At 41.2% G+C, this 21512-nt stretch overlaps 1 protein-coding gene across 2 annotated transcripts in view; it reads left to right on the forward strand.

The window, feature by feature from the left end:
• The window catches only part of SV2C (synaptic vesicle glycoprotein 2C), a 199491-nt gene that overhangs the window by 165519 nt on the left and 12460 nt on the right, over nt 1–21512 (forward strand). For both annotated transcript variants that reach the window (XM_025185249.3, XM_006124253.5), the window contains 4 exons: nt 1128–1292; nt 3932–4065; nt 6380–6583; nt 7341–7500. In XM_025185249.3, coding sequence (XP_025041034.3) covers nt 1128–1292; nt 3932–4065; nt 6380–6583; nt 7341–7500 — 663 coding nt within the window. The remainder of the gene's footprint in view (nt 1–1127; nt 1293–3931; nt 4066–6379; nt 6584–7340; nt 7501–21512) is intronic.

The following is a 21512-nucleotide window of genomic DNA, read 5'->3' on the forward strand; positions in this document are numbered from 1 at the left end:
CATTATTATGGCTTATTGTTCCATGCATATGTTTCAATGGTAAACAGATGCTGCAGTAATTCACTTATTTGTTTCCTTATTAACCTAATGACTGTCATTCTATATAGATTTAAATTGAGCTTTCAGAAAATGAATTTTTCTTGTATTTTAATAATAATTCATTATTGTTGTGATACATTTATCCTCATTGAAGTTCACTGAGGAACTGGAGAGTTAAACTCATTTTTTTTTAATTCTTCAACTCTTCTCCGCCTCCATAAAATGCTCTACCCTGCCCCTGCCTTGGGATCCCTTCTACAGCAACATCTCCTTGTCTCTCTTGCAACTTCCCATCATACAAAGTACCCCAGCCTCTCATCCACTCCAGCTTCCAGCCCATTGTCCCCTGTTTTCAGATAAGATTTTTGAGAGCATATTGCTAGAGTAAGAGATACAGCACCTTACTTAGGTTTTGGAATTTCCATAGCAATCCTGTTTCTCTCTGCTCTAAGGATGAGCCAGCAAATGTTCAGACCATTGCAATTAATATGCAATGTAAATTTGCTGGGGTCCAAACCCTAAGTAATAAGTTTAAACTTCACATTCACATTCACTATAGTGAAGAGAGCTTGGCCATGATCTTCCAGCCACTTAAAGTCTACACTGGGACTGCACAGCATGAGTTACTGACAGAACATCTGCACTTGGGATCTCCAGCCTCCCTGCTTCCCGCTGGTGGTGTTTCTGCTGGGTGTTTATGCATAGTCTGGCACAGCATAAGTCAAAGGAGGGATTTGTAAACACATAGTTCCAATGGCCCTAACAATCTTGGAAGCTCAACAGGCTAACCTAGTATCTGTAAGGGCCTAGAGGCCTATGATGCAGCCATGAGCTCTGATCCTGATCTCTGACCCTCTTTATATGTGTAAGACCCCACTATTTTGGCTTTATACACGCAAAATGCATTTTATCCTAAAAGCATTATCATGCTTGATATTCAAAAATCTAAAATTCAGGTAGAAGTAGAACTATTTATGTGGATAAAGTTATCTGCTTTAAGTAGTCAGATGCTGTAGGGTGTCTTCTAGTTTGTACATACTTCTGAAGTTATGATGAGCTTTGTGACTGAACACTTCTGCTTTTCACAGCTACTATGGGTTGTCTGTCTGGTTCCCTGATGTCATTAAACATCTGCAATCGGACGAATATGCATCCAAAGTGAAGCGTTTTAACGGAGAGAGAATTTCAGATTTCAGCTTCAATTTCACATTGGAAAATCAGATTCACACCAATGGAACATATATCAATGACAGGTTGACAGATTTTGGTTAAGAAAATATTGTTAATGTCACTAACATTTCAAGCTTCTGCCTAGAGGCCTGTCTGTGTAGTAAAAAGTATTCTGACAGGTTGAGCTCTATATGATTATAAGGTTCCATGTAAGTGGGTCCCTTTTGCTGGATTGAGGCTTTCGGTTTTTTGGAGAGACCAGATTAGAGGATCCACATAATTGGTACTTACTTTCACCATGAAACTCAGATTTTCACATGCAATGTGTGTGGCATATGAAGTGAAGGAGATGTAATTTTCGTGTCTAATGGCGGGAGAAAGGGTGGGGTTTTTGGTTCCTTTCTACATTTTTCTTCTTTCCTGATACTCATTTAGGATCCCTTCTGACAAAATGTTGAGCTTCAAAAACACTGAGCATCTTACATAGAGCAAAAAATAGCTGAAAAGGCATTTGGTAGAAAGTATGAACTGTTGTAAAAAGTAAAAACGCACATGAGCAATGTGCTTTTATTTTTTAAATTGAGTCTAGAAATCTGAAGGCACTAGTTAGAATTTTACAGAGCACAATTCTAAATGGCTTACTTATGTAAAGACATCAAAGAAACACAATTATGTTTAATCACTCTATGGTCACAGAGTTGTTTTAAGTGTCTGGTCTCTGTCTACAATACATATGTATACAATATAAACTATATTAAGGTTCTAAGCCTTGTGGTACTAAATAATTGTTTTTATATAATACAATTACATTTAAGTTTGTAACATTAATGGTTTTGATAATATAAGAAGGCTTCTTGTTGAATAACAATTTGAATTTAGAAGCAATTAAAGTTTTGTTCAGTGCAGAGCAATTGATATTTATGACTAGCCTACTTCATTTGAATTAACATCTGCCTTCCGAATTTAGTTCTATTTCATGAGATGGACACTGCCTTGTTCAGTAAATTTAATTTATTGTGCCATCTGCGGGGCTAGGTACTGCAGATCATGTCCAAATAAAAGTACTTGTAAAATATAACTGAGGCTCTCAAATCTGCCTTGAACCTAGCAAGTATGCAGACTTTGATATGTGGAAGTTGTGAACTACTTGGGTCCTCTTTAAACAATCGAGACAATTTTTTAAACGGGAGAGCCAAATACGGCGATGTTGTGAAAAAGGACAATGGGTTAACACTGAATTCCAGTCAGATTATAATCAGTCTGTCACAGATGAAAAAAGGTACTGTAGTCAATCAATGACTAGACTGAAAGTAACATTTTCCTGTTCGTCAGAGAAATGATTAGTAGAGAAATCATTAGTTAGTAACCTATAACAATCAAAATAGAATTTTGGGCCACCTTTTTCCATAAACTATGTGATTCTCAACATTTTATTTGTGAGTCAGTTTAATTCCTACCATTTTTATTGACCATACAATAAATTTGTTTGATGGTCTTCCACCCCGCACTCCTACCCCCAAAAAGAACATTGCTCTTTGACCTAAAATTTTAAAATGTTCTTGGTGTATGAAATGAGAAGTTTGTGTAATAGACATTTAGCTAAACAAAGACTTATTAGGGTTTGTTGGCATATTATGCTGTTTCAACTATACTAGCAAAGGGATCCTAAGGTGGATGCAGGAAAAATTGTGTTTTTGTCAGTGGTGCTCATTCTGGCCCCCAAAAAGTTATATGCCAAAAGTACATCTAGACTAGTAGCTTTTGCCAGCCCAGCTATGTTGGTCTCAAATCACACCTCATCACATCCTTGATCAAAATAGCCATAGCTATGTTGGCAAAAAGTTAGTTGTGTAGACTTAGCCTAAGAATATTGAGACACAGGATTTATTATAATTATGATTATCTAATAGGTTTCTTTCACTTTTTGAATTAATTAAATAAAAGGTCAAAAAGCTATGGTGTTAGTTATGAGTGTCAGTAACAAGGAGGGGCCAGAAAGCAAAAAGTCCAAGGAACAAGAATAAAGCAGTTTTAGAATAGCGTGAATAAAAATGCATATGTATAATTCTATGCACAGTCATTGGAATTGCACATGCAGTCAAAAGTAGCAGCACAAAGATTTCCATGTAACTGTCTAGCAGGTCATCTACACACGCAATATTTGTGACTGTGTCCCAAAATTTGTGAGTGACCGTGTTGTTTTTTTTAATGTAGGCCAAAATGTGTTTGAGCCTGGTCTGGTGGAGAAGGTTTTGTCTGGCTGTAGAAATACATATTTTTTTAATTAAAAAAGGTCTGTTAGCATCTCTACTACTTGTTTATTTCAAGTCAGATTTCTGGAGCCTTAACAAAGAAGACTATTTAACACTGCTTGTATATTACATCAGAGTGCTAAAGTTCTTTAGATATTGGCTAGAGATTAGTGATAACTGCAAGATTTTTAACCTTGTATTAACTGTGAAAAAGATAATTGCATCCTTATGTACATCCAGCAGCTGTGTTGGAATGTCATTAAGTGAAAGCAATATATTCAACAATGGTGTCATAGCATCAGTCAATCAACCATTCTGACACTAGAGCATCTTTCTGGGAAGCACTATGTTTGTGGGGGTGGGAGTTCTGAGAATCGCATCCATGTAAGACTGCACAGCTGAATCAGCTGTGTCTGCCTCTGGTCATGATGCATGGAGACAGACTGATGAAAATTATTTGTATTGGGCAGGTTTATTATGATGAAGTTTAAATCAGTTACTTTTGAAGACTCCCTTTTTAAGAATTGCTTATTTGAAGATGTTACTTCACTGAGCACGTACTTCAGGAACTGTACTTTTATAGACACCAACTTTTCCAACACAGGTATGCTGAAAGGAAAATCATATTTCTGTCCAACTATCATGGTCTTATTTCACAAAGCCTGCTTGACAGTGGTATGATAGCTGTAAAGGAAACAGATGTCAGTGATATAATACAAGACAGAATCTCCAGCACCAGGCAGAGCAGGAATCTTAGAACATTCAGAAACTTTTCTGTGGTTTTGACTAGATGTTGACTGCCCTGTGCTGATTGGCTCTTTGCTGCAGCCCTCTTCCTCCCTTTGTCACACAGTCTCTTCGCCATAGCTGCCCGTTACCCTCTTCTCTCCTGCCCTGCCCTCCTCACCTCTCTTCCCTTCAAGGTGTCCTTTCCCCATCCTTTTTCTTTCCATTTAACAGAGCCCCTCCTAACTAAACCCATTTTTTTTAAAAGTGGGCACTAACGTGACATTTGCTGTTGCATTAGTACACGGTCTGCTGGGTGTTTAAACCTCTTTTCTCACCCTGTGTCTTGTCTCGCTGGACTGCAAGCTCTTCCAGGAAGGGACTGTTTATTGCTGTGTTTGTACAGTACCTAGCACAATTGGACCTCACTCTTGGTTGGTCCTTAGGCAGTACCATAATAAACATGCTTACTAATAATAATAAAAATAAAGGAGCATAGCTTTTTACAAAGATTACAGGAAATGAATTTGTCACTTTTAAAATGGTTTAATTATCTCTGTGAAGTTTCAGAATTCATAGAAGAAAGTGTATTTATCTGTAGGCTGACTGTTTTAGTTAAACTTATATTTGATTTGGTTGAATGGGAGCGTTACAAATATCAGTGTCAGAGCTGTCCCCTCTATATAATAGTGATATGGAATATACTACCACATTTGGGGGAAGGGATCTGAGTTCATGAATCATACACATTCTTTCTCTCTTCTCCCATGTTACCTATGCCAATAAAGGGTGGAAGTATTGCAGAGACAATGGGACATGGCCTGATTTTATTTATATAGTTGTAAATCCAGAGTAGCTCCATTTTGTTCTGTGGAATCCATTGTAAATAAGATGAAAATCTGGTTCATTGAGCCTAATATTTGGGATATATAGTAGCTCTTATTGCTCTCCACCAAGGCCATCTTGCAAGCCATGTTGCTAGGCTTCAGAGGTTAAAAATGAACAGTCCCCTTTGCCTGAAGGGAAGGTCTCCATGACTTGAGGCTGACAAGAGTTAGAGGAGCAAAGGGGAAAATGCAGGGTGTGACACTCCAGAAGGAGTGTGAAGGATACTGGGGGGAAACTGTCTACATGTAATAGTTTATTTGATTCCTGGTTCAAAATGTAACAACTAGAAATGCTTTAAACCTCTGGAGAGCCATGCTCAAATCCTAAAATGGTTCAGGGGTAGTATTGAGGGTCCTGGAAATAAATGGCTATGTGGGACAACAAGGTGGAGCTGCCACTGATGCTCTGGCCTCATTTGTGTCTCACTAAAAAGAAAACAAATAAAACCCCCACATCAGTCTGTTTGCAGAGCTGCCACTTAAGGTTTCTCTACACAGGGTGTGTCTCTACCAGAGGGGTGTTATTTGGAAAGTGTGGTAACTACCATGAGTAGACCATGCTGACACGCTCTAAAAGGTCCATATTAATGCTGTGTTTGGATCCGTGCACACAAGGTGCCTTTCAGAGCAGGGTCTGCACGATGTAATGATAGCGCCCTCCAGTTTTATACCTCTCTAGAAGCATTGCTGCCCTGTGTAGACAAGCCCTTAGAAAAATTATGTTTTATTAAGAGATGAGCTAATTGCTTCTCAGTGATTCCAGATCATTTTTGCAATCACTTTTTTAGATTAGAACAGCAGTTGAAAGCTAAAATCTCATCTGAGTTTCCTGTGCACACTTGTCCTCACCACAAACCCACTGAAAGGTGATGTGCTTGACAGTGTCTGTTCAGTTGAGGCCCAGGTCTGTAGCTGAATATGACTGAGGAATATCGACAATGCTAGGTGTTGGAAGTTTGTAAATCTCTACTAGGCTGGGTGGTAGGCTGTAGTACTAGCCGCCAGTTAAGTAAAGCATGTATGGAACTTTAAGCCACAGTTTATGTGCTTAGGTAGATCAGCGCCACCATAGTATCTTATTTTCATGAGCTCTAAACTCATCTGGAGAATGTTTACTATGAGCGAGGGGGGCCACAAACTAACAACAGAGACTAGCCACATTATACTAAGCAAAGCAGTGTATATGTGCAAGCTCCTATTTGTCAATAAGACTGTCTAATATTGGGATGTTTAAAAGCATATGCTGTAGCTGGGATATGAGTTATCTGATATTGTTTTAGCTGATGCTTCCCCTTGTTTCCACAGATTTCAAGCAATATAAATTCATTGACAGTGAATTTATAAACAGCCCATTTAAGCACAACAAGATAGGATGTCAGATTACCTTTGATGATGACTACAGTGCCTATTGGATTTATTTTGTTAATTTCCTGGGAACTTTGGCTGTGTTACCAGGGAATATTGTATCTGCTCTTCTGATGGACAGAATTGGACGTTTAACAATGCTAGGTATGGGCTTTGCCAAAAGCCTAAAAAATATTTAAAGCAGTTTACATAATACAAAGTTTGCTGTTCACAAAGGCAAGAACAACTCTCTTCCAGGGACATTTTCATTAGTGCCTAATCCTCTACATCTATAAAAATACCACCCTCATATTAGGTTTGGAAATTAACAGATAAGGAGCACGGCCAGTTCTCCACTGACATGTATTTGTTCGTCACTTGGTATTACCATCTCGTAAAATAAATATACTATTTTAAGCACTTGTTGTGGGATTTTAAAAAGTGCTTAGCATTGGCTTGCTCCCATTCAAGGGTACCTCAGCTGGTGGCATAGGCCATTTAGCGAATGTAGTAAATATTAGAAAATATAGACTGGTTTCTGTTTTGGGACAATAGTGGAGGGTTGATGTCTTCCCTTTATAATGACACATTTATGCTAATTTTAATTAAATAACAAAATAATTGATTGTGTTGATTTTCTGTGAGCAGCGTCTTTTATAAAGAATGAGTCATCTAAAATGAATCTTGTTAGTTTAAGATGATACATAAATGCCTTCCTTGTAATTGCAAGACATGGTCCCTACTAATAGTTGCCATAGAAAATAAGATCTGTATTAGAATTTAGTTTTAAATTCAAATGTGCAGTTCAGTTATTTAAACTATCCAGTGTGTAAAGGCTACTGTTATGCAAAATAAATAAGATTATAAATATTATTATTCTGTAAAAACAATTATTGTTATTTTTTGTCTGCCTTGGATATAGGTGGTTCTATGGTCCTCTCTGGAATTAGCTGTTTTTTCTTGTGGTTTGGTACCAGTGAATCCATGATGATAGGCATGCTGTGTTTGTACAACGGCCTCACCATCTCAGCATGGAATTCCCTTGACGTCATTACTGTGGAACTGTACCCTACAGACAGAAGGTACATGAAACATAATTGCTAATTCTCCTGGTTCCATTGCAAAACATAGTCAAAGACTTGACAATGTAGCAGTGTGCTAGTCTTCCACTCCTTGTTTGTCTTGCCAAGAGAGGAAGAAAAGAATCTGGTTTCTGAATGGCTTGGGATTGAAAATAGTTTGAGACAGATATATTCTCTATGGATGTGAAAATGTAAATCCAAATTCTGTTGTTATTTAGACCAGTGTTTCTTAAATATTTTGAGACCACGGAACATCAAACAATATTTTTTTATGCAGAACACCTATGCAAATTTTCTTCAAAAAAAATTGTCAGACAAAAAAAGACAAAAATAAAGAAGTAACAAAACAAGAGGTCACGGCACACCTGCGAGTTGTTCATGGAATACCAGTGTTCTGCAGAACATAGTTTAAGAAACACTGATTTAGACTGTGTTCATCTGTAGTGATTCTGCTAAATTCAGTGGAGTGATTCTGGATTTACAATAGTGTAACGAAGGGCAGAATTTGGTCCAAAGTATAGTTGTTAATTGACTTTGAAATAATGTGGAGACTATAATAGAATCACTGGCACAGGGATTTGATAGTATTTTTGAGAGGACTAATGGGTTTCGGTCAAGTACGAACTATTAATCAGTCCAGTGAGGATTTGTATGAAGGGTCAGCAGGTATCTATCTACATGATCTCATTAACCAGCTACAGAGAGGCCTCTGAGCACTGCTTCTGACCTTTCCAGGTTCCTGAAGGGGCCTCAGGACACTTCCATTTTCTGTAAGAAAGTTTCTAATTTAACACTGAGATTGGAGCCCTAGATGTTGGTTAATGTCAGCAAAGGGATTAGAAGGACAAGTATGTATAAGATGTTGTTGATCAAGAGTAAAACTGTGTAGTTGGACTCCTGTTTTATTTAGAAGATCTGAAAACAGACTGTTTATTTTCTCCCTTTTATTCTGAAAAAAATGCTTCTGATGGAATCCCTTCTCATGCGGGTCTATGGATTTTGCTGCATCCTATTGTAACACTCACATGTTTATCTGGAGATTGTTTTCATTGTTGTTTAACATCAGGTTGTTGTTGACTTTTCTGGGCATTGCCCTTCCCTGGTTTTGGGAAGTGACTGGTAACACAGGGACCACTGGCCATGTGATCTCTCCCCCAGCCAGAACAACTCCCTGCCACTCCAGGTCCTGCCTCTCCCCATCCCTGTTCCCCCCTTTCCCCTCTAGATGGACTATACCACCACAATGTATTACATTAGCAGGCAGGGTAGAGCCTGGTGGCCATGCACCTGCCCAAGAGTCCAGGAGCTGCCCTAGACGAGCTGCCAGCAACTGGCACCCTAGGCGAAATGCACAATCGGCGCCCCTGCCTCCAAAGCCCTCCACGATTGTTTATCTTGGCACCCTAAAGGACCACCTAGTTCGCCTGTATTGACAGGCCGCCGCTGCCCAAGACCATGAACCTATTAGCAGATCACCTCAGCAGGACTTTCTCATCTCGCCACAAATGGTCACTCCATTCAGAACCAATCAGTAGAATCTTCCAGAAGTGAGGGAGTCCCCAGACGGACCTGTTTGCATCCAGGCAGAATGAGAAATGTCATGTGCTCTGTTCAGTCAGGAGGATAGACAGGGTCTCCCTATCAAACACATTTCTGCTCCCATGGCTGGGGGCCCTGCTGTATTCCTCTCTGCTGGGGCCATAGGTTCACAGAGTTCTTCTGAAGCTCAAAGAGAACTGGGCAAAGGTTTTCCTCATGGCCCCCATGTAGCCTCACAAGCACTGGTTCAGCACACTGCTGGACCTTTAAGAAGCTGACCCATTGCACCTACCTGTGGCCAGATCTGCTGTTTGAAATCCACAGCAATCTTCTGCACCCAAATATGGCAGTGCTACACTTGACAGCATGGCTATTGCATGTTTAAACATGGACTAATGGGAATGCTTGGCCTGGGTTCAGCTGGTCTTGTTGGATAGCAGAAAACCCGCCAACAGAGCAGCTTACCTGGCCAAGTGGAAAACTGACCCCAAGCTTGGCTTTGAAACAGCATATCTGGGCTAATCAGGCCACACTGTAGGTGATTCTGGATTACTGTCTGCACCTCAAACTCCCACGCTGGTCCCTGTCATTGATCAAGGCACACCTGGTCGTTATTTCAGCTTTCCACCTTCCATTCTAAGGCAGACAGTTCTTTGCTCAGAATGTTACAGCCTGTTTTGTGAAAGGTCTGGTCTGGAGCACTTCCACCTGCACGTCCAGGATCCCTCCCTGGGACCTGCATCTCATGCTGTCGAGGCTCGCGGGGCTTTCCTTCTAGTCCCTGGCTTCCTGCTTTCTCCTGTTTCTCACCCGGAAGGTTTTTTCCATTGTGGTTAAATCAGCCTGCAGGGTGTTTGAAATCAGGGCACTTATTCAAAACTGCCCTATATGGTGTTCTACAAGGATAAAGTTCACTTGCAACCACACTTGGCATTTTGGATCAAAATAGATTCCCTTGGACATCAGATGAAGAATGTACTCTGCATGCCCTGGATGTCAGTACGCTGGCCTTCTATGTAGATAGGGCAAAGTCAAAGTTACATCTAATTTTTCCTATCCCATGTGAAATGAATTTTGTTATGGTACCAACGTGGAGGTGATCAGTATTCTCTGTTAGCTGTGTGCTCAGGCAACCACCCAGGAGAGAGTTGGGTGCTCCCTAGCTGATTAGCAGAGTGCCCACAGCCAGCAGCACGTTTTTTTGTTGGTGGTGCACATCTGCACATGCCCTGGTATTTACAACAAAATTTGATACTTTGTCCAGGTAGATTGAAGTGTTCTCCTACAGGTTTTTGTATATTGCCATTCCTAATATACAAACAGTAGCAGATTTAAAGGTAGCCATCCTGCAGCAAAAAAACTTCAAGACCAGATTTCAAAGAGAAACTACAGTGACACATACAGTTCATCTGCAAATTTGACACCATCAGTTTAGGATTAAACAAAGACTGTGAATGGCTAGCCAAGTACAAAAGCAGTTTCTCCTCTCTTGGTGTTCACACCTCCAGATCAGCTGCTAGAAGTGAGCCTCACCCTCCCTGACTGAATTAACCTCGTTATCTCTAGCCTTATTCTGGCCTGCATATTTATACCTGCCTCTGGAAATTTCTACTACATGCATCTGATGAAGTGGGTCTTTGCCCACGAAAGCTTATGCTCCAGCACTTCTGTTAGTCTATAGGGTGCCACAGGACTCCTTGTCGCTTTTGCAGATCCAGACTAACACGGATTCCCCTCTGATACCTGAGTGTGAGAGAGGCTCAGGCCTGGTGCAGTGCAGTGGGGTGTGAGGACTCTGGTTGGAGATGTGAGCTCTGGGGTGGAGCTGGGTTGAGGGCTAGGGAAGAAAAAGGTTATTGCAAGGAGAGAGGACCCTCCCCACAGCAGCAACTGGGCAGTGGGGGAAAGGCACCTCTCCACACTACCGCAGCTTCAGGGCTGGGACTGCAGGAGAGGTGCCCTTCCATGGCCCTGTCAAGTTCAAGCCAGGTCTGGGTTGGATCTGGAGGGGGCCACCCTGGCTGCAGCTGGGTTCATGCCATGGTAGGTGCAGTCCACCCTGGCCATGGCTGTGTTCCAGCTGCAGTTCCATTCTGGCCATAATAGGTCTGGGCCAGCACTGGGTTCACCCCTCCCCAGGACATCGCAATTTGGAGGTGGGCTCAGGTAGGGATGGCTCTCCCACAGTTGCAGCAGGTCCCCAGGCAGGTTCCTGGAGTGCCTCTATGGTACTAAATAGGCAGCTGCCCAGCCATGCAGTTACACAGCTTACAACTGTGCACTACTTTTGCTGATGTTTCTCTGCCTGTAGGGGAGGTCAGTAACTAGCAATAAAGCAAATCAAGGTGTAGTTGGAGAGTGGGCTAGAAAAAAGCAGGTGTTTTCCAGCTGTGGGAAGTGAGGCTTAACATAGGCAAGTGACCCATCCTAAGAACCCCTCCCTTTCTTCCAATTCAGCTCCCAAACAGGTCTTCGAAGCTGACTGGACCACACACACCTGGAGATTTGCCAATGTCATGAGGGCTAATAGTATACATATTTCATGAATTGTACTGCAAGTAATGTATGTAACATATTGTCTCTTTACCATTTGGGTAAATGTGAATTTTGAACATAATCAATGTACAGTGACACATTCAGTTTTTCCCTGTCTTCATGTAACTGCATGATAGAGTTTGGGTAGTTTCAGTAACTAACTGCATTTCTGACCCTTTATACGTTTAGATCTTTTTTTTAAGAGTAACCTTAACTGAGAGTTTCCTACATTTTCTAATGCTTGGGTTTGGGATAATTACACTATTGCTTTAATGTTGTTTGCCCTAATGACTGCTATGTATATAACTCCATCTTCATGCTTGTTTTCTGAACATACACTATAAATCTTCATCAGAGCTGCTCCACTGCAGATATGAGACTACATAGAGCAGTGTTTCCCAATTTTATTCAGCCACAGAATCCTTTTAAACTTGAAAGAATTTCGCGGAACCCCTAGTAATATATGGAGCAGGATGTCAGAGCAAGCTGGGAATGCGGGGTCTTGGCAGTGGGAGGGGAGTGAGTGAGAGGGATTTGGGTGTGGGGTTTGGGCATGAGTGGGGATGCTTACCTTGCTTTGCACCCTGCTGCAGAAGAGAGAGCCTCCAAGCAGCACGTTCTTGTTCCCCCAGCAGGAGGGCGGAAGCAGGAGCTCAGTCCCCCTCCCATGCAGCGGGGATCTCAGCGCAGCTACAGCACCATTTCAGGCTTCCCACTGGCAGAGCTGGAAGGTGTAGAAACCCTGACCTTCCCTGCCAGACCAGACTCTGCCGCTTCTCCAGTAGGAGGGGGATGGGGAGGAGCGCGGGGAAGAGAGAGCGGCAGTGCAGGGAGAGGGAGCGGCGAGCCCAAGCGCACCCCGGTGAGGGGGATAGAGCCCCAGCCAAGTTCTGTGCAGCCCCTGCTGAGGCACAGGCGGTAGTTTAAAAATGCTGAGGACCAGGAGCGGCTCCTTGGTGCCTTGGACCCAGGCACCCCTTCCCTCCTGGCAGCAGCAGCTGCTGTATCAAGCTGCCACCTGCACACAAGAAGGAGGAGGCTGCACAGCACTGGAGGCCCCATGGGACAGGGGCTGCCGCACGGTGGTGGGGCAGCTGCAGTGGCTGGTGGAGCAGCCAGAGAGGCACGCTGCCAGAAGCCCGTCCCCGCCAGCACAGCTCCATTGGGAGCTGCCTACAGGCTCTGCATGGGGTGGGGGAGTAGAATTTTCTTGCAGAACCCTTAATTTCACTTCGAGGAATCCCAGGGTTCCGCCAAACACCATGGCTACGTCTAGATTGGCATGATTTTCCGGAAATGCTTTTAACGGAAAAGTTTTCCATTAAAAGCATTTTCAGAACAGAGCATCTAGATTGGCACGGACGCTTTTCTGCAAAAGCACTTTTTGCGGAAAAGCATCTGTGGCCAATCTAGACATGCTTTTCCGGAAAAAAGCCCCGATCGCCATTTTCGTGATCGGGGCTTTTTTGCGGAAAACAAATCTCAGCTGTCTACAATGGCCCTTTTGTGCAAAAGTTTTGCGCAAAAGGGACTTTTGCCCGAATGAGAGCAGCATTTCTTATAGTAGGAAGTCAGTGCTTTTGCGGAAATTCAAGCGGCCAGTGTAGACAGCTGGCAAGTTTTTCCGGAAAAGCGGCTGATTTTCTGGAAAAACTGGCCAGTCTGGACACAGCCCTTTTGGGAAACACTGATATAGAGTATGAAATAGGATATGCACCTATTCTCTAATTAGGATTTTAAAATTATATATTATTGATGACATGCGACAGTAACTCTGATACTTCTGGATTTTTCTTTGCTGCTTTATTCTCAAATTTTTGTACAATACAATGATTAAAATATTCTGCATTAGTCCAGTTTATAATGGCAGAAAATGGGTCATTAAAGATAATTTGTTGGCCATCACCTTATTTCTAGATGGTTTCTCAGCCAACAGACTAGAAAGCCTTTAATTAGTCTCAGTCCCTATAATATCTGCCCCAAATTGATTTACTGGAGGTCTTCCCAAGCATGCTGTTGTCCACATGTTTAAGAAATCTAAGTTTTGAACCCTAATGAGCCTCCCAGATTAACTGACAGGGAAAATGCTCCCTCATATTTTCATGCAATCTCCAAATACAGGCAGTCCCCGGGTTACATGGATCCGACTTACATCGAATCCCTACTTACGAACGGGGTGAGGCAACCCCGCACTAGTTGCTTCCCCCCAGCAGACCAGGGAGACGTGAAGCTAGCGCGCCTCCCCCCCGCCCCCCCCAGCAGACCAGGGAGACGCGGAGCGGCTTTTCTCAGCAGACACCTCAGCTTGAGAATAAAGGACTGAGGGAAGTGAGGTGTGGGAGGATAAAACTGAGCTCTGGAGAAATGTTTGGCTAGAGTTTCCCCTACAATATGTACCAGTTCCGACTTACATACAAATTCAACTTAAGAACAAACCTACAGTCCCTATCTTTTACGTAACCCGGGGACTGCCTGTACTTTCCCCTCTGATCTCTGAGATTTTTTTTCTTATATAATTATATCTCAATTACACTAAATAAAACTCTGTTAAAAGAACATTATTATGATTTCAAAATCAAGCATTCAAATGTTTGGAAATGCCAGAAGTCACATTCAGTGCAGAAGATGGACAGTGCTCCCCTGCTGAGCAAGTTTTCTAATATTTCTTCCTTATTTAGCATGTGTGTCCATATACTATTTACTGCACACCAGTCAAACCCTGAACTGACTATAGAATTTCCCCCATGTTTTTTCCCCTCTAAGGTGCTCTCATTGTAGTTTCTTAGTTCTTCACAATCATAAATAAATTAATCTTCACAACTCCAATGTGAGGTGAGATGGTATTCCTGCTCCCTTTTCACATAGGGGGAACTGAAGCACAATATGGCCAGAAGCGTTCACTAGTTTTGGATGCCCAGTTTGAGACAACCAGGGACCTAACTTTTCAGAATATTTAGCATTTTATAACAGTTTATAAGCATAGCACCCATTGACTTCAGTTGAAGCTGTGAGCTGCAGCACTTCTGCAAATCCAATTCCAGGGAATCAAATCGGGCACCCAGAAACTGAGAAACACGCAACTAGTGAAGTGTGGCTAAGTGACTTGCCTGGCATCACACAAGGAATCTGTGGTAGAGGTAGAGATAGAACCCAGTTCAACAGAAGACATTCAACTACTTTAAGCATTGAGACTTTCCTTTCTCTTATGACATTTCCCTGCCTATTTCATTACACACCTTCCAGCTTCTTCAGCAAATGAGGTCCTACAGAAAACAGCCTCCTTCATTATGCATGCTCTATGCTGAGCACTGAATCAGGCAGGAGTCCTGTGGAAAAAATATGTAGTCAAGTAACTAAAGACCTGTATTGCATGGGAGGGTAGAATTAAGGTCGCACGGGCAACCAGCTCTGTCTATATTACACATTTGAATGGAATAAGGCTAAAATTCTCTAAAGAAAGAGATGTTTAGGAAGATTTTCATATGTTTTAAAATTCAATTGCTACATTCATACAAATGACAACCGCTTCTTGTGAACTAGTTTGGGGACCACCAGGATTAAAAGTTAGAACTCTCACCAAGAACCAGATAAATAAGCCAAACCTCAGTGAACTTTGAAATAAGATTGATAAGTTGGTCACCTCCTCCCAATCACATTAGATCAAGTAACACCACAGTTCATTAACTTCACTATGACTGCCAGACATCTGGATATTTATCTTGGCCACATAATTTAGAGTTCACGATGTATGTAAAATACAATCTTCATATCCTGTCTTTCCCCAGAGCATTTGAAAAGAGTGCAAAGAGTTCAGTCAAAAATGAAAAATTATAGATCTACCTACTGCTCAGTGCACCCATCCTTCATTTCCCTTTCTGGGTCTTGAGAACTCCCTCAGAGTGATAAACATTATCCACAGGATATTTTAAACCCTATGTTTCATTATTGCTGCTGTCAGACTAGAAATTCTGTATTCATCTCAGACACAGCTTTTCAGTCACTGATTCACAGTGCGCTTCCTGGCAGTTATTTTCTACTGCCATCCTGTGGATATGGTTCATCTACACTCTATTGAAACAAGATTGTTTTCTTATTATATGAAATGTCTCAGAAATGCAGGGTTGCCCAAGTTTATTCCCTTTTCTTTCCCTGTGGTGCAGGCATTCTGAATAGTAAACTCATTTATTTATGTGATGAACTATAAATAATTCACTTCTCTTAATTACTGGGATTATGATTCCTCAACAAATCATAGCAAAGTCTCCTCCTCAGTGCTGCAAAGGTATCTAGTATATTTTTTCTATCTGTCCATTTATTTCACATCCATCATTAGAGTATCTGATGGCATTACCAAATTGTAAAACCACGCAGGTAATCTAAAGCTATCCTTGAATTTTCCTTTCTCCCCCCCACTTTAGTAGCAGATATAATCACCTAGAATTTCTATTCGCCATTCTTGCTCTTCTACTCACATTTTTTTAAAATTTGTATTCTCTTCCACTCCACGGCAAGGCAGAACAGTGGAATTTTTAAACCTGTTCTCCCGACTAAAACCCTTATAAGTGTTTCTTTGCTGTCTTTATTTTTAGGCTACTGCTGTATGTTTTATATCAGATAGGATCTCAAGGAGGATTCATATGTAATACAATCCTGATTATTCCCATCTGTTGACTCGCACTTGTCCTGTCCAGCAGATGACTTCAGATAAACTCAGCTGGATTTTTTTTTTTAAAAAGCACATGGGTTTTATTAACTCACTTGATCTAGTTCTCTAGGTACATGTCAAAGTGTCTTATCCCCTCCCTCTCTCCCTCTCCCTCTTCAGCAGCAAGGATCTAAAAATCCAAGGTCCCTAATTCTCTGATCATAGTTCCTTTTTTTATGTCTCCAATTCTATACTTCCATATGTGCGGGTAGAATGATCACATTACAGGGATTTATAATCTGACTATACAGTTGTCCTTGATGAACTATTCATTTGACTGCAGAAAAAGCAAATTCTGTAATCCTCCTTTTGGATAGAACTTTGCATCTTGTTAGTTTATTTATATGAAAGGGTTAGAAAGTGGACGTACTTGAGTTGTTAACATTAGAAGATTTGAGAGAGGTAGCCGTGTGAGTCTGTACTAGAAAAAAACATAAAACAACGAATAGTCCTGCAGCACCTTAAAGACTCACAAAACATGCAGATGGTATCATGAGCTTTCGTGGGCACAACCCACTCTGAAGAAGTGGGCTGTGCCCACGAAAGCTCATGATACATCTACATTTTTTTGTTAGTCTCTAAAGTGCTGTAGGACCATTTGTTGTTTTTTATTAGAAGATCGGCCATAGCATTTTGAGGTAAAAATTGCTAGCTTCCATTATGTCTTCTCACATATATTTCAGGGTGCCGTGATAATGCTATTCATAGTCTTATAGGAGGGCGTGGATGGACCCTACCACTGGGTCTGGACAGTAAAGTGTCAGATCTCTGACCTGTCTAGACAGATGCCCCTGCAAAAGCTGCAGGGATTTCAGGAAGGCCAGACCATTAAGTTTAATAATAGAAATTCCTGGCCCACTGAAGAATATACATGACATCTGTGGAAAGAACACTGATGATCTATAGGCTTGGGTAAGTGACCTCCCATTTTTAGTCACTTTGGACCCTGACCATTTTTCTTTTGTACTTCAACTAAAACTGTGATGGACAACCTAGTAATTGGGCCATACAAGTGACTCCCCTTCATCTCAGAAGGCCAAAGAATTGTCATAACCAAGATGGTCTCCTGGGATAGGGTAGTTTTGCTAACTACGCATTAGCATTTAGAATTTGTGGGGTATTCCAACTGAACCATAGCAGCACTGTGATTGGAAGCAGCAGGAGCACAAGGTATGTGCAAACAGCTTACACCTCACTTCAAATGCCCTTGCTTTACATGCACACCACGTTAGTTGGAAAAAACTATGCAGGTGGAAACCAGTGGAATCTGGCAACCCTGCACATGGGCAATGGTAAATAAAATGTCTCATGGGCCACACATAGAACCCAAATGGGCTTCATGCAGCTCTTGGGCCACATGTTGCCTACCACTGGGCTAAAGGAAGTCACTTCCCTTTGTCATGGCTTAATGAAACCAGCTCTCCCTAGCATCAGAACTAAAATCTACCATCTAATGGCCACCACACTGCAAGACCTGCTCACCCCCATATTTCTAGAGAATTTTGCATATTGTTATTCTGTTGTTGTTAGAAGATATAAAATAAATAATTTTGAAAGAGTTGCACAAATCCACCCCACTGTTCTCTCTGTATTGAAGTGATGTGTTCCTGTCAATTTTCTAAGTGGTGCACAAGGGATTGTGACTACATAACTCCCCCATCACTAATGGGAATCACACGGCTAATTGCTCACATAGCGTCAGAAAACAGGAGTGTGTGCCAACGATCTGCCCATTAACTGATCAATGTAGTGCAGATTGGTACAATGTTTGGGAATGATTTCTCGCCTTCACTGCATTTCAAGCCACATTGAGTGCTTTGATGATTCACCACGTTTCCTTGATGATTCAGAATGTCAGTACACTTGATCTCCTCTTCTATGAACTGAAACACTGCTTGCAGCAGACACACAGAGGGAGACCGTGCCCTGTTGTGCTTGGTGATTGGGGCAGATATAGACAACATTTTTCAGTCCCTCCGTTGTACTAGATTGTGTTATGATACAGTGAAGGGAAGTATTAATAGGGAATAGAATGATTTGAATCACAAATATTTTAGCAAATATGTTTGTATTTTAAAGCTGTAGAGCCTGACACAGCATTGCTTGAGTGCATCAAGATTGCACAGTCAGACCTATACTTTCAAGATCCAAGTAAGCAATCAGAGGTGATTAAAGCCAGAGAGAATGCTGCTCAGGTGCAGGGAGCAAGAGCTACATTATTCAGATATTTTTATTCCTTCTTTTGAACATCTTATTTTTGTTTCTGGTCATAATTAACATGGTATTTGTATGCAAAATGATATGCTTAAAGATCAAAAAATTGCATTTACTAAAGTGTTGTTCACTTTTAAATCATCAAAATAGTCAAGGGCAAAGACAAATGGGTTTATTTTAACAATCTTATTCATCTCTCCTTATGGTTATTTTATAGTGTTAACGAGATCACAGAATCAGCTGCATCATCCAGTTACAAAAGTTTGACTAGGCCAATTATTTTTTCCAAAAAAGCTGGGTTTTTCCAATGCCTGAATACTGCACCAATTTAATTAAAATATATTACATACCATCTTCAAAAATTGCCTTTGTGTTTGAAATAAAATACAGAGACATCCATCAGATAATCATCGCAGAATATACCGTAGGTTCTGAATGTGCTAGATGTAGAGCACAGAATATGAAAATAAATGTTCCAAAATGCTCAGGAAATTATATGTAAGTCCTTGTTATAACTAGATGATGTAAGCAGATAGCATCTATGAAGCAATTTATCTCCATAAAGTAATATACAAAATATACCCATATGTTCCTTAGCATTGCCTTTCCAAAAGTTTCATGTCTCGATTTGTACCTAAATTTGCATTAGTTATATCTATAGTCTTTTGTTAGTTCTGTCAAAACTTGTTCTGTTAGTTCATACGGTGTTTAGGGCTTGTCTCCACTACCAGGTGGATCAACGCTATGGTGATTGATCCACTGAGGGTCGATTTAGTGAAGACCTATTAAATTAACTGCTGAATGCACTCTTGTCAACTCCAATACTCCACTGGAATGAGAAACACATAAAAGTCTGAGAGAGTTTCTCCCACCAACCAAGTGTGGCATACACATTGCAGATGTGGTATGTTGACTGCGGATATGTTATTCACTGAGCTGGAATTGCTTACCTTCAGTCGACTTTAGCCCGTATTGTAGACTTGCCCTTAGGCTGAGACATGTTGACAGAAAAGGATTATATTATCTCTATATAAATATTGTTTCTCTCAGTGTTCATAATCTTTTGAGCAAATTTTGGCCGTAGGGCACTAGTGAAAACTACAATAAGTGTACTGTGTGTGTGTGTGTATATATATATATATATATATATATGTGTGTGTATATATATATATATATATATTTGTGTATGTGTAGTATTGCCCCATTTTGCACAATGGGACTCCCCTCCTCCTTACTACACAAACTCTGCTGGGGAGATGGGAAAAATCACATTCTGTTCTTTGGGCCCCTCTAAGGGTATGTCTATATTGCAGCTTGGAGTGTGCTCCCCAGCATGTGTTGACAGACATATGCTAACTCCACTCAAGCCAGAGCACTAAATATAGCTGTGTGGCCAAGGGTAGCATGGCCGATGGCTCTGGTTAGCTGACCAAGAACATAATGAGGGGATCCATGTGCGTATATTCAGAAGTCTGGCCCAGGCTGCTGCCCATGTTGCTCCAACTACACTGCTGTTTTTAGTGTGCTAGAAGAACTAGCACCTGTTCAGGTACCAGCTTCCTTCAGCAGTGTTGCCAAAGCTCCCAGGCATGGTCTACACTACATTGGAAGGTCAAAGTAAGATACGCAAGCACATCAGCATTGATCTTCCTCATAGTGTAGACGTGTCCCCACAGTCCTCCCCTTGATTGGTTTCTTCCACAGCTCTTAAGAACATAAAAATGGCCATTCTGGGTCAGGACCAGTATCCTGTCCTCTGGACCAGGGCCATTCTGTCTAGACCAGTATCCTGTCTTCTGACAGTGGCCAATGCCAGATGCTTTGTAGGCAATGAACAGAACAGGTAATTTTCATCCCTAGGGCTTCCCCAAATCTCTCTGTCTGGGAGTAGCTTTAGCAGTTTTTAAGGCAACATTGCAAGTACTTCCTTGGTCCATCTCTGTCAGAAGGTTCAGTGGCCTTTTTAGTGGCCACTTAAAAGTGAGTTTTAGTGGTTCTCAGGCAACTATCATTGGTCTGCACTGTTCCATCTGTCATGCTGCAAATCCTTCAGCCTCAAAGGTGTTTGCTTCCAATGCATTTCAGTTTGCCCTCTCAAGCATAATTCACAGATGACTCTCTGCCAGCAGGTAGTGCTTACATGCTAAAGTAATAGCCACCTTAGGGAAAAAAGGTAAAATGCCTAGATGTTGGTGGCCATTGATTGTGGCTCTCCCACTACTCTCCTGCTTATCCTTTCAAGCAGCACCTCTGGATCTATTTTCTATCTGCCTGTCTCTCTCCCTAAACAGATCACTGACGTTTTTTTCCCTTGTGTGGTATGTTAAAAGGGTGCCATGTGTTGCATAAAAGAGAGTAATGAATGTTAGCAAAATATTGTTCTTTTTTATTAAAGTCCAAGTATTTTAAAGATGGCAAGGGAATCATAAAGCATAGCTGTTGGCTGCAAATGATCTGGGGGCTTGAATATAGTAATGACAGTTGCAATCACCCAGCAAGACTGACCAGCTTGTAAAGTGTCAAAAGAGTTTGGAAAGTGCACAATTCACAGAGCTAATGAGGAGACAATAGATAACAAGGTTCGTGGTTTTTCTCTCATAAGAATTCTTAGATGAGAAGAATGTTGATGTCAGCATTTGTACAATGTTCCACTGCCGTGTCTCATTCTTGGTCATCAGGCTTCACACTTGTTCTTCTGATTGCAGCCCCTGATCACACACTGTCTCACTGAGGAAACCTCAGTCTAAACCTGTACTGACCAACACTTCTGATACCCTTTGCCTTTCTTGGCTTCTAATGGGAGGTGTAAAGGGTTTTGTTCTCTTTGGAATAGACTGCAAAATTACTAAAACAATAGTTAACCTATAATATATTCATGATTAAACAAGGTTTATTACAATCAAAATGATTTGCAGAAAATATCTAGTTTTAATCTTGTCATGAGCTTTGATAGCATATTAATACGATCATATATTATGTTGTTATCAATTAATGTCCAATCTGATGCATGTTTGTTAGA

The sequence above is a fragment of the Pelodiscus sinensis genome, chromosome 6, assembly GCF_052426305.1.
Source record: "Pelodiscus sinensis isolate ZL-2025 chromosome 6, ASM5242630v1, whole genome shotgun sequence".
NCBI lineage: Eukaryota > Metazoa > Chordata > Testudines > Trionychidae > Pelodiscus > Pelodiscus sinensis.